Here is a 13,752-nt window from a genome sequence, read left to right as displayed (position 1 = left end):
TAAAATGGGGGGGAAAAATGCAGCTGGATCCAAGGAGAAATGAAAAGAATTGGAGAAAACACATCCACGTCACCATCTGTTTGAATAACGAGGTAAAGCTTAATAGAGCAACTTACACAGCTTTAAGACATTTCATACTTTATTCAATAGAGCTTGCCTATTCACAGCATTAAAATGCTTTTAAAAATTCTCTATAGAAGTTGCTGTAGCTGCCTTTTTGAGGCTGCAGAGATACTTAAGCTTTACATTAAACATATTTCCAAGCAACAGCTTCTGACTTAACATCTGATAACAACAAAGAAAATCCCTAACAGGATCTTTTTTTCAGAGGTAGTTCAGATCCTGAATCTAATCCATTCAAGAAAAAGGCTACCTAAGTTCAGTTACATTTAATAGGACAGGCTACCATTTACAAGAAAGATGGATGGAGGCTCTAGGTGGGCTACCACTACTGTACAAACATTGCTTGGAGTAGTGTCTTGTGGCAGGAGAGAAGCATTGCTGCTAGCTATCTCCTTTTGAACTTCATGGTTCTTCTCAGTTTTCTCTTTCATATTTTCAGCTGCTCCAAGTGAGTTTTACTAACTTTGACAAGGGGAACCAATAAATCCAGAGGGGACTGGATGGCACTGCAGTCTCTCTCACACTCAATTTATCCTTACTTTGTGACAGCAGTCTTCATGCAGTCAGTTACCTTTCTACTTTAAGACACAAAGAGTGTCAAGAACCTCTTGTCAGTTCCTTAAGAACTACAAATACAGTAATATTCACAGACCAGCTGTAGAAGTTGTACTGTCATGTACAAGCCCTATAGCTTGCTGGATTTATGGGAGAACTATCCCCAAGGTTAAGTGGAGTGAAGCATTGGTTAGTTACCTGAAAGCTACTCTTGAAATCTTTATAGACTGGTTACTTTCATTTCACTTACTGCAATATTGTCATGTTTAGGTTTTACTCCAGTACAGATAATATGTAACCAGAGTATTTATTAAAACATTGATGGCATTAGCTAATGCTTTAGGAATGTGCTACAACTGGCACTTAAGTTGTAAACATTCTTTGTTTCTTGTCTATTAAGAGAAAAGGGCTTTATAGCCTAAATAAGAACCAGTGAAACCAATAACAGGAGCTGTCATTACATGCTTTCCCATTGAAACCAGGAACAGAGGGATCATTTATACTAGTCTATTTTGCCTTGAACAGGCTAGATTGTTTCACAGGGTCATGCAATATGTCTTAATCACAGGGTGAGGAAAGAATCTTTTCCTGTGTAGTAACTGCACTTTATTTTGCACTAAAATTTTTCATCCTGCTAGATGAACACAATCCCCATAAGTACTGCTCTAATTTAAGGTCAATTGCAGTTTATCATTCAACTGAGCAAATACGCATTTAACACCTAATTGGTTTTGTATCACTACTGTTCCATCAGCATATAAGTGTGATAATTGTTAGAGAAGAAAGTGTTATGCACTCACATTGTAAACTCCTGTAACCTGCTTGCATGGAATTGTATTCTTCTAACTATGCCTGATCATAAAGACACTGAATGAAATATTCAGCTTAGAAATTGTTTCAGTTGCATGTTTCATTTTGTAACAAGTACAAAGTAAAATCACTCATGCATACTGAGAACAAACTTAAGTCTGCAGCTTTGGATTGGTACGCTGTTTCAGGGCTACAGAAAGTCATACTGGCAAAATGCAACTTGTCTACCATTTCTGTATCTCTCCTACCTCTTACTACCATATGGTTACATCTCCTTCAGCTTGTGTCAGTTTAACTTGAAAACAGATTATAAATAAAGTTATTTACATTTTTTTGTCTGAATAGTTGTGGTTTTGCTGTTTCAGTCTCTTAATATATCTAGAGTAAGAGGTTGAATTCTTTAAAATACCTGTTTATGTTGGTTACCCTGCATTCTACTAGATGTGCCAGATACAGTTTTAATTTTTTTTTCTGTATGGGCTCATTCTCTCAATTTAGCAAGCTGGTCCTAAGTTTACCCAATATTTTAAAATTACATTCTACACATAACGGTTTTATACACAGGAAAGCCTTAAGTAAAATACTGTGAAAACTAACTAAGGTTGCTAAGTGCCAATATGGTAGCTGAGAAATATGGCAAGCCACTGAGTAGAATCTTTAACACTAGTTTATCTAGTGTTAAACTAGAAAAGCCAGTCACCATTTTCTGTATTAAATAGCTACCTGTGGGTGACCTTAGATACTTCAGCCAAAAATATTTCCATCTTTTGTCAAAACAAAGCTAAGGAAAAGAACATTTCACTGCTTAACCAAGTCCTGAATTCCTTCCTGCTTGTGAGTTGGAGAACTTGATCTAGGGCAGCCATGCAGGGTTTTTCTCCTCATTTTCCTAAAAATCTACTTAAATACCTCTGGGATGGGAAGAATAATTTGCACCACCTCAATTTAACAATAAAAAAAATGCCCGAGTTCTGCCATTTTAGTTTTCAGTTCCCTCCTAATTGGGAAGAAGTAGCATGCCTGTTCACAGCATGCCCTGTACTTCAGGGATGCACAATTCTGCACAAGACTGCAACTAATTGGGACAGATCTGCTGTACTTCTGCCCAAAGGCTGAGCCACAACCAGTGCATTTTTTGGCTGATGCTCTGTTTCCTAGCTGCTAGCGCCTCAACGGTGCCAGCTGCTCTCTCATCTCGTGCCTTTATCAGGCTCTAGTTCTTATGGCTGTGCATGTACCATGCAAATACACTGCCACACCAGGTACCACGAAGTATTTCTTTTAGGTGTCTGGACTCCAGGAACTTGTCTGTAAAAGGCCAGTTCCTTCAAACTGAAGCAGTTTTGTCAGAACTGTTTTATTTAAAACCATTTAAATATTTTAAAAATAACTAATATTTTAAAAATAATTAAAATAACAAAAGTAAGTACAAAGTGCTACTATTTCATATCCATCTCACCCCCGTGCCCCAAGGTAATGTTAATGCAATATAATTTGCTTGAGCTACACTTTTTTCAAAGTCTTTATTTTCAGTAGGTAAGATGCATATGCATTTTTTTAAAGATTTTGAAACATTCAAAAAATGCTCAGAGAAATTAAATAAGCATAGTTACATTTACAGATATGTAGGGATTCGGTTTTGTTTGTACACATTTTAATGTGATTCGGCTGCAAAAACATCACAAAGTTGGTCCAAAAAAAAAAAAGCCCAGCAGAAATACAGAATTTTTTCTTCAGCTTTGTTTGACTTCTGAAGAAACTACACAGACTTGTGCAATGTCATCATACTCATATGTTCTCTTCAAAAATGTGTCTGTAAGTCTTAAGCCAGAGACACTCTAGAAAGGGAAAATATTTATAAGAGTTATTACAAAGAATTACTAAGTTATTACAAAGAATTACTAAGTTTATAAAACAGCTATTTTATAACAAAACTATGCTATAAAGACTTACTTGCAATCCTTGCACTGAAGACAGCAATGTAAGTGCAAGATGGAGGGATGAACTTGGGTGCAGCTTTCCAAGTTGCCTTCCTGAAACTCCACACCAGTGGATGGAATTAGTATTGCACATTTCTAAAACCAGGTCCATAGTCCTTTCACTGCTAGAGGAAATTGACAAACAAGAATAAACCTGTGGGCTTTTTTTAAGCATTCAAGGCCTGCAGACATGTAAAAGCTTGATTACTTTATTATTCAGGTTACTATTAATCAAGCAAATAAGGCGGCAAGCAAGATTTACTGTGACATGCAGTAATTCGGTTGCATACAGCTTTGTCTGACACAAGCATCCTGCCATGGGTTTAGCAATACTGTATAGAATAATACTGCTCACATTTTGGATGGAGTACAAGATTTTCATGACAAGTATCTGCAGACCAGATACAGGCTTTAGTCCCAACTTCTGTTTAGAATTACTTTATTTAAATGTCACACTTGCAATCCTTTTATAAAGGGCTACCATAGATCCTAGTGTAAACACAAGTCAAAACATGGATAAAAGACGTACAAAAGACCAAAATGACAATGTTTAGCAGGCATTCTAGCAGTGGTGCAGAACTGGCAGTAAAATCAGATTGGATACAAATGGCACTTATTCTGATACAATTACTTGTAGTTAAAAAAAAGTCTTCTCTACACAGATTAACTAAGAAGGACTAAGATGATTTGTGATTTACATATGGGGTGCAATCTTACATGACATTGCAGCCAGTTCCATGGAATTCCACTACAGCTTTTTGGGAATCTCCTAGTTCAAACAGTATTAACAGATCATGATGGAAGTTTTTTTAATGTTTCTTTGGGATTTTTAAAATCATTGTAATCCAAAAGATGTTTTTCAAGTAGTTTTGTGTTGCTACAACTCATAGTAAAGACCAGGTTTGAGTTGTTTCAGGAGAAAGTATTGAAAAAATGAAACAGACAGCCACAACTTACCCACTCAAGAAAAAGCACAACAATCACATGACGTCATTACCTGCAATTTGTTATTTTACATGTAATGTCAAAAGGTTCTTCCAAATTTACGGTGTCTGGTATTGTCTCCAAAGAAAGCCTTACATCACCATAACCAGGAGCCTGAAAAGGTACAAGAATGTATATTCTCAGATGTTGGATAGCAAAACTGAAGTTTTTACTACTCAAGTTTTCATTTACTGCAACAAGCTTGGAATAAGAGGAATTCGAAGAAAGAAGATTGACTCTTTGTGCTTTTGATTTGTACCCAAATCACAGCAGTGCTCCATCCACTACCGATGACCACCTTCTTGATAGGTTTAACAATTCATCAGACAAGGATAACCTTCATTACTAAGTTTTTCACATCCTTAGTTTGATAGTTCACATCCTTAAAGTTTGAATACCCATATACAGTTCCTGAGAAGATCAGCTTTGTTCTAAAAGCTCTCTGTGAGGCAGATAACAGATACACTATGGACAAAGCAAGTACAGTTTTCCTGTATAAACCCACCACTATTCCACATCCTAAGGAGTAAGAGATTGGTCAGTCTCCTTGCCATTTCAGTCATCCACACCTCTGCCAGAATAATTAATTGCCACCAGTTAGAAAGACACAATATGAACACCTGTCAACTCTCCAATTCTGTCAAGAGCTGAACACATTCACATGGTCTACTAACAAACTGTGATAAATATCCCAGTTACTACCAACCAGGGCTGATTCAAGACCTGCAGATAAAAAGCTTTACATTTTCAATCCCCACAAATGATAGCTCATAAGGGGAAAAAAAAAAAAGGGAAAATTTGTCCTGCCTGACAGTGCTTAGTTGTGACACATTCCAATTCTGCTGATCAAAGGACACTGAAGCAAAAGTTACATTTACAGCTTGATTAAAAGATATTCCTGAAGATGTCCAGAAAGCCAGTGACTGACAGGTCAGGAACAGGTTTTAGTCACATACAGTTCATTGCAGACTGAAGACAGATGACATTTCAGAAACTCTATTAAATTGGACATTAGAGTGAGCAAAGGGATGTCAAACGATGGAGTCTTCAGACCACTCAAGCAACCTAAGTCTGGAACTTTTCAAGAAAGAGAAGTAGTTATCCAGCACTAGAAAAAGGCACACATTTTCAGCTGTATTAGGTGATAGGAAGGAATCTACTGGAAAAGTTATACCCAGTTCCCTAAACAACAGGTAGTTTGCCATAACATTAGACTCTTCTTTTAAGGGAGCTATAATAATTAAAAAAAACCCCAACAATAAAAGCAGTATTTTATAGAATAAACTCAGTAGCAATTGACCAAATCAAGACAGAATCAAAGCAGCTGAGAAGGCCTAAACCAGTACATACCTGTTGGCCTTAACAATGAGATACCTGCAAGAACTGATGGTAGAGGTAAAGGCCTTACAGTAACACCAAAAGGAGTAATGTAGGTTTTTTTGATCCAAAAAAATGAGATAATTGCTCAAAGTATGGAATCAACTAGACAATTCCTTGCCCGTGCTACTCCAGAATAGTGTTCTTTATTTTTGGACTGGTTTTAGTCTAGTCCTGGATTTAATGCCTGTGAGCAGGTAGAGCACCCTTGACATACTGTGGACATGCATCTGTCTGGTTTAATGTCACCCAAAAAGAATGTAGTTGTGAATTCCAAGACCACTCCACAAAAAAAAAAACCAAACCAAAAACCCCACAAATTATGGTATGTGTGGGTGATCCGGGATACTTGTTTCAAAAGCGCATTCCTGATCTGAACCAAAACAATGATAGAGGGTCACAGTGCAGGTAAAATTCTGGGTATGTGGAGGAAACAATGGTTATAGGACTAGTAAATGGATTAGGAGGAAACTGATGGAAGGTAAAAGGACCCTAGAAATGAAATAATCTGATAGCATTTAAAAGATGAGAAGACAAGAGGGAGTTGCACTGCAACTCAAAGGGGAAAAAACCAAAACTGTTTGCTGCTTTTTGAAAGACAGATGTTGCTCAAAGTACACAAAATAGGTCATGTTTCTCTGTTAATCACTAGCACAAAACAGTGATGGATGACTAAGACTGATCCTGGAGTGTGGAGGTATATTAATCACCACTGTGTTTCAAGTGCAATTCTCAAAGGTTCAAGAAGAAGGGATGCAGAGTGAGAGAATACTGATTTAGGGCACAGAAAAAAATCTGTCTTTAAAGAGAAATGATAGGAAAGGTCAGTTGAAAATGAGACTGTTTATTAGTTACAAAAAAAAGCAACAGGTTTCAAAGTAACAGGAATAACTAAGTTTAGAAAAAAGGCCAGTTTCTGATTTGATGGGGTTATACAGATACTTAACACCTCACTTAAAAACAAAGAGAAGTTTTAGTGACTTAGCTATGAACTTCCAGGATCCAGGTTTGCTTGCCTAGTTCCAAGTCAATGTGATTTCCCTACAGAATTGCTCAATTTACTAGATGATGGAGGTGAGGGGAGAGACAGAGGCAGAAACCCAAGTGCAAGCTTTGTAAACTCAGACTAAGATACAGTTGTCAAAGCTTTTCTACTTCTCTCCCGTATTACACCATCCTCAAATCAAAAGACGCAAGTCAGGTTTAGGCATTAGAGTAGACAGGCTGTGCAGCCAACTTAAGCTAGTAATTACAACTTAAAACTAATGAACAATTTCTAAATCAACCAGAAGAGTTTAAATCAAAACTGTGGATGTGAAAGAAATAGTACTATCCTATACATAAAAATTGTTACTCAAAGCTAAAATGTCTGTATGAATTAGGGAGCAGACTTGTGTGTCAACAGCACACTTAAAGCAGTTCTTTTGTCAGGGCTTTTCAGTTTGTTGCCAAATAGCATCCAAGAAGTTAATTTTATTCTAACCAATGCATTTGGCTACATAGGTTACTTGATTCTGGCAATTCAAGTGTACAATCCATTAAGTTATGTTGTTCAGTGCTGTGAAAAAAAGGAAGAGGCATGTTATGTGCCAGAAAACAAATCCTAAAGAAAACAAAATGTTGCCATTCACATAACCAAAAGGAACAAGAATGCTTTTGTTTGGCTACAGTCCCTCAGAATAGTTTTTATTCTACACTTCACTGACCAAATGTATGAAATAACTTTCTCAAATATGTATAGAAACATGTGAATTCAGAATGAGGTCCAGAAAGTAAGCAGCCTGAACTTTTCCTTCATGTCATTATTAAATTGTTCATTGAGTTGCCTTAAAAATGGATGCTAAGTTAAACCGATGCTTAAGTTAAACTTACCATTCTTTGGAGCTGGCTAGTTTGCAGCCTTCCTCGTTCACCCAGATTAGTTTTCCATACAATGTCTAGTTTGCCAATCACTGTTACACCTTTTATTACTCCAGCTTTCTCTGCAAATTCTTGCTTTGGTTTTAGGCAGTATAAGTATTGACGTGTATCCATAGGTTGTAAATAAGTCCTAGAGCCAAATGTAGACTCACTAAAAGAAGGAAACATTGGGTCTTAATTTAAACACTTATTTTCAGGAAGACTTAAGAACCCAACCTTTTTTTCCATCCCATCAGTCTTACTCTGTGTGTATTTTATTCATGGCAAAACACATAGGATTTTTTTGTGTTTTCACAACAGAAAACAATTCTAGAATTTATGTAGCATCAAGGACCAAGGGAAAAAAAAAAATGATTCATCTGAGCCAGAGAGAACTGAGCTGGAAATCCACTTTGCTACATTATAATTCATTATCTGGCATCTTAGTATTTAAACAATGCTGGTAATTTTACTTCTGATATTTGGTTCCCTCTCAGTAAATATCAGTGTCATGAGCCTAAGATTCCTGTTCAGGGCAAGAACCATTACAACAGATGCAAACACTTTGTAAGAACAATGCTTCACTACACTGCAGGTGAACCCTTTGACAGGCAAGACGACAGAATTTTCACTTCAGCCCCCACTGCAGAAGCACCCAAACATCACCTCCTCCAAAAACCCAGGCAACTGCAAAGCACAGACAGTCAAAGTTAAGCTTGTGATATCTGGGTAGAAGTTTTGTATCCACCACAGTTTACTAAACACAGCAGAAAATTCTTCCAGTATTTGGTGGTTTACTAATTGACACTAAATGATAATTTATTTCAGTATGACAAATTTTTGTATTCTAAGGTCCTATAAGGGTGTTCCATCAATTCACCTTGACTGCTGCTTTGCTAGATCTTGATTAGAACAATTGAAAACAGTTACCAGTCTACCAGAAGAAAGCAAGGACAAGTCAGATGGGTCCTGTAAGGCTAAATATGCATACACAGATCAAGCCAGACTCAAATGTGGGCTAAATTTTACATACGAGATACTGAAGTAGTATGTTTTCATGTTACCATGTCATCCATGTTACCAATTATTTGAGGATTAAGCTGGGGATTTCTCTGCTAGGTAGAGCTATCATGTTTTAAGAATAGTTTCTGTAAAAAGAAAACCGTAACAGCTTTTCCAGCAGAATACATAACAGGAATTTGATCTTTTTAATCAAGCAAAGAAGTACAATCCTTGCTGTTACAAACAACTCAGTAACTGTAATGCTTATATCTCATTAAATCATAACACAAAGAGTTTCAAAGTCAAATATTATGAATCTGAACATACCTTTCCCCTGCTGTGTCAACTGTGTTCAGTTCTGCAACATTGTACATCATAGATGGCTCTAAAGAAACCTTCTCCATAAACATTGGAGAGGTAGTGATATTCTGAATCTGAGCTTCCAGAAACACTTCATCTGTCTGAAAAAAACAAAAGTGCAAGTTCATGAAAATGTGATCAGTGTTATTAAAAAGAGTAGACAGTCCTATTGTTAAAAAAAAGTCACATGTGTTTAGTTCATGCCTGCAAATCAAATCAATTAATGCAAGAAAAAAACCTTAATCCCAGTAACAACAGGAGCAAAAGTGTTAGTCAACAGGTATCTTGCCAAACAATGGATGTGGGATAATTTTGCTATGTTCTAGCTATTGCTTATTTGTAATGCATCAGATCACCACTTCCCAAGACTTTCATCAACTCAAGAGCAACTCAAGTTTTAATCTGTATTAAAAAAGAAAAAAATAGAATAAATGGTAAGGAATTGCAGTGCACAATGACATGCCATGCCAGATTACTAGTGCATCAAGCTATATAAAAAAAAATTAAAATAAGTGTGTGTGTTTTTCTTTAACTGAAGTAAAATAGTTCTGGTACATGCTCTGAGGATTTTATTATGATATGAAACATTGACATACTGGCTAAAAAGCAATAACCAGCCTCCTCTCACTCAGCTGCATCATGCCAATGGTTACCAATATTATATGCATCCAACAATTTAACTGATGCTTCAAAACATCCTATAAGATGTATCTGTCAAATAAAGCTAATGCCTGAAGATGGTATGTAAAGACCAATTCCGGTACAGGAATGAAAGCTACAGACTGTTAAACTTCAGAAGCTGAAAAAACATGGAACTAGAGGCAGTTTTGCCTCATTGCTTCTGTGAATTGCAGGCCAGTGATGTTACTTTGAAGCTCTAGAATCTCAGGATAGAATAATTATGGCAGGCTCAGTCTACTAGAGATAGGAGCCCCTGGAGAAGTGAAAAGCAAAACCAAAGAAGTGCCAATTAAAAAAAAAAAGGGGGGGGAGGGGAACCAAATCCACATTTACAAGAGTTATTGATTCAGGCAGTTGGACTAGGTGATCATTGTAGGTCCTTTCCAACTGAAATAGTCTAATCCATAAATTCAATGGGGCAGTTTAGGTATTTTGTTTTGAATAAATTTAAAAAATAAAAAGTATTTTTATGGGTAAGACAGAAGGAAGCTTACAGTTTCTTTTTAATCAGTGTAAATGACTTCATTATACAAAGGGAGTTCCACTTCTAAATTACAAAATAAAAGTGGGACAAAATAGTCAAAATATTTTTACTCTCAAAAGGCATTGTGTTAGAAGGAAAAATACAGAATGGTCCTGGAACTATTTGTTATGCCTTATAAACATGTTAAACACAAGCCAGGAGATAGTATATACAGAGTACTGAAAACTGTGCAAGCTCTATGGACAGACCTCACACTTGCAGAAGGAGCTGGAAATAACCCCAACAAAAACATGGCTCTCAGTAATTAATACTACTACCACCTGTCACTTAAATTGATACTGTTTATATCCCATAAATCCATTGCTCAAAGTGTCCATTTACCCAAATTTTAGTTGTTTTCAATGCAGCAACCATAGGCAGAAATTTAGAAAAAGCTAATTTGAAAGGGAAAAGAAAAAACAAGCAGCATAATGAAAAAGCAAGTTAGTTTTGTGTTATTCCTAAGTTGGTTTAGTATCACATAGTTTAAAAAAAAAGGAAATCCTTAGGTACTTCAGAAGAATACAGTTTATTTCAATACAAGGCACACCTTAAAGTGTAATCAGACTGCAGAAGTATCATACTAACTCATCAACTGTTACATGCAGTTAAAAGTTGGAAAGTGCAGTTCCAGCTAGCAAAAGGAAGAACATCCAACTGCTGCTCTCTCCTCAAACCCACTGTCTCCACCAACCAAACGTGAAAAGTTCTGTCACAGCTAACACAAGCAGTGCTGTAGTGAAACCTACATTCCTATGGGTCAAAAGCAGGAAAATTTTAGCAGGGATTAACTCCCGTTTCCAAATAATGAATCTAGTCAAATTTTGGTGAGGTATTTTATAGGAGAACCCCCACAAGCAAGAGTCTGTAATAATCAACTTTTAGTTTCAACAATGGGTATTAAAGAAAGAGCTAACCATTTAAGTGATTAGCTGCACATATAAAGATGATATGTTCATGATATGCAGAACAAACATTGCTTTTCCATTATGTTTTTAAAAGAATGTCAACAAGCACAGAGACAGATAGGCAATTAAAAAAGCATACATATTTATAAAAAAATAAAAATTACCACAGAACTGAGGTCACTCTAATGGGAAAATAAAAAAAGAACACATTAGAGAAATTAGGGTTAAATGTTAAAGAAAAAGAGGGTAACTTTCAAACAAAATGCATTTCTGCATTTTTTTGCACCATCTAAACAAGATAGCATTAGTAAGACAGAAATGTAAATAAAAATGGATGCAAACAAAGATGACAACTACATTTCTAATAAGTTATAGCTAGCGTGGTTACATGGTTTACTAGCTTTGCTTCAGAACCAATCCAAAGTAGAGCCTAAGGCACACAAGTCACAGGTAAGGTATGGTAGAACAAACTGACCACCCCCACCATCACCCCCCTGCCGCAAAGTGTTAGTTTTTGAGCAAGTTTAAAGTTTGTCCTGAATTTAAATCCATGCAATGCGTTGTACATGAAATGGAAAAACAGTCCTTGTCATTTTACAGATAATTTTTAAGTATCCACATATATTAAGGTCTCAGAATAAAAATACTGTGGTAATGTGTTCTATAAAGCTACAGTATTGCAGCTTATAACAAATTTGGCATAACAATCAGGAAAAACTCTTTTTTGAACATCCATCATTCCAAAAACCCAACTTTAATTGCAAACTTTGTTTTCTCAAGTGTCTGCATATTTGTCTCCCTATGTGTGTTTGCAGGAACAGAACCTTTTACAGAACCTTTTCCAAGGCACACCAATGTCACTGACAGACTTTCTATAGACTGGGGCAGGTAATTCAGTCTCAGGATTGCAGCAGGTTAGGGCAACAGGGCATGCGTTCTATGCATGAATTTCAGTGATCAGCTTGATTTGGATGCTACTGCAATATGAGCAACAAGCAAGAAAATTAAGGTTCAGCATCATTCCTTATCTTAGAAAAAACGGAATTATAGAGTATAATTTCTAGGAGAAAATAATTTTATGAACAGACTTTATGAATAGATACCATCACATCTGTAATATTAATGGTAACAGTTTAAGTGGTTAGTCAACCTTTAAAGACCTTTAGTTAACTAATAACTGACACATACCAATTTTTTTTCTCTCCCCAGCTCCCAAGCATAACAATCTTTCTTAATATTGAGGACAAAGGTCTTGGTGCTTTGACAGCAATGCAGGATCACATACAACATCGAACCAAAAACTTATTTCTAGGGTTTTTTTTAATTTTATTTGACTTCTGTGGTCACAACACATTGCAGCACTTTATATAGTTTCATAAATTAAATATGAATCAGTTTGCTAAGCGAGTGAAAATTACTCAGTTAATCTAATCCAAAACCTTAAAAAAAATTTCAATCACATGGATACTATGGTAGTGGGAGTTGCATAAATTCCTGAACAGGAAGAACAAAACACATTAAAGCATCCTTTTAAAACCTTTACAGTAGCAGGGATGGGATGAGATGGGTGGGACCAAACCCAAAAAACCACAAACACCAGCTCAGGACCCCAAAGCTTCCCATAGCTCTTTATCATGAGGAATCGGTGGGTAATTGAGGAATGGAGTTTATTAAGTCCCTTATCGAGGCCTGTGAGTAAAACAATTTTGTAGGAAAAGAATACTTTTGACCTATGTCAAGAGTTTGCCCTGAATTTACCTTAATGAGGTTTTTATTTCCATTCACTATTAAGTGTTTCAGCACAAAATTTGCACATGAAGTACAGGGAGACAACATTTCATTTAAGATATCTGTTCCTCTTTCCCCTACCACTTTTTTTTTTTTTTATCTGAAACAATAATATAATCCACACACAAAATGGAGGTTTATTTTGTTCCCAGAGGAATTACCTAGTTTCTTAGCATTATTTTTGTTCTTAAATCACAGCAGGAGACATTACCAGACATTCCCATTTACAGATAACACCAGTTCTATAAAGCACTTGACCAGTGGTATGCGCTTACATTCCAACCCTACTCAGGTATCTCACACCTGGTTAACCTAAGGATTGAAGCCTGTGGCCTAGATACATGTACCAAGATATTTTTAGGAAAATGTTTTTCTCTTTTCCTCTGTACTACAACATTGAAATTGCTTATGACCTATGCCTTGATTTATCCTCCCTCTAAATAAATTACATGCTATATATTAGCATGTAAATTATGAGACACTTATTCATTCACAGCAGAGAGAAAATCTTTATGGAAAGTTTCCTGCACAACTCTGAACAAGACAGATCTTTGCACCTGGAATTCTCATTCGTAGAGCAGAAATTCTTATCTGTTATTTCTCCCTGCTGTTTTCTCTATTGATACTACCAGGAAGGGAAAGAAATACACCTTTCACACCTCTTTAGCCATAATCTTGCTTTATGAACCCCAGGTGTGACTATGATGGAGATAAATAATTAGAACAATAGATTTGGAGACTCTCTGCTTTTCTACATGTAAAT

At 36.2% G+C, this 13,752-nt stretch overlaps 1 protein-coding gene across 8 annotated transcripts in view; it reads right to left on the bottom strand.

Annotated features, from left to right (window-relative positions):
- Nucleotides 1–54: 54 nt before the first annotated feature.
- TRAPPC13 (trafficking protein particle complex subunit 13) overlaps nucleotides 55–13,752 on the bottom strand; it is a 28,133-nt gene continuing 14,435 nt past the window's right edge. For 4 of the 8 annotated variants that reach the window (XM_075727057.1, XM_075727063.1, XM_075727064.1 and 1 more), the window contains exons 8-13: nucleotides 11,366–11,383; nucleotides 9,057–9,190; nucleotides 7,701–7,899; nucleotides 4,465–4,565; nucleotides 3,442–3,592; nucleotides 3,037–3,326 (exon numbers count right to left, since the gene is read on the bottom strand). In XM_075727057.1, coding sequence (XP_075583172.1) covers nucleotides 3,222–3,326; nucleotides 3,442–3,592; nucleotides 4,465–4,565; nucleotides 7,701–7,899; nucleotides 9,057–9,190; nucleotides 11,366–11,383 — 708 coding nt within the window. In that variant the 3' untranslated portion in view covers nucleotides 3,037–3,221. Of the gene's footprint in view, nucleotides 77–3,036; nucleotides 3,327–3,441; nucleotides 3,593–4,464; nucleotides 4,566–7,700; nucleotides 7,900–9,056; nucleotides 9,191–11,365; nucleotides 11,384–13,752 lie in introns of those variants that run through there. The other 4 variants (XR_012831877.1, XM_075727058.1, XM_075727059.1 and 1 more) reach the window with 4 other exon arrangements.

The sequence above is a fragment of the Pelecanus crispus genome, chromosome Z (genome assembly GCF_030463565.1).
Source record: "Pelecanus crispus isolate bPelCri1 chromosome Z, bPelCri1.pri, whole genome shotgun sequence".
Classification (NCBI taxonomy): Eukaryota; Metazoa; Chordata; class Aves; order Pelecaniformes; family Pelecanidae; genus Pelecanus; species Pelecanus crispus.
This window is presented reverse-complemented; position numbering and strand designations above follow the sequence as displayed.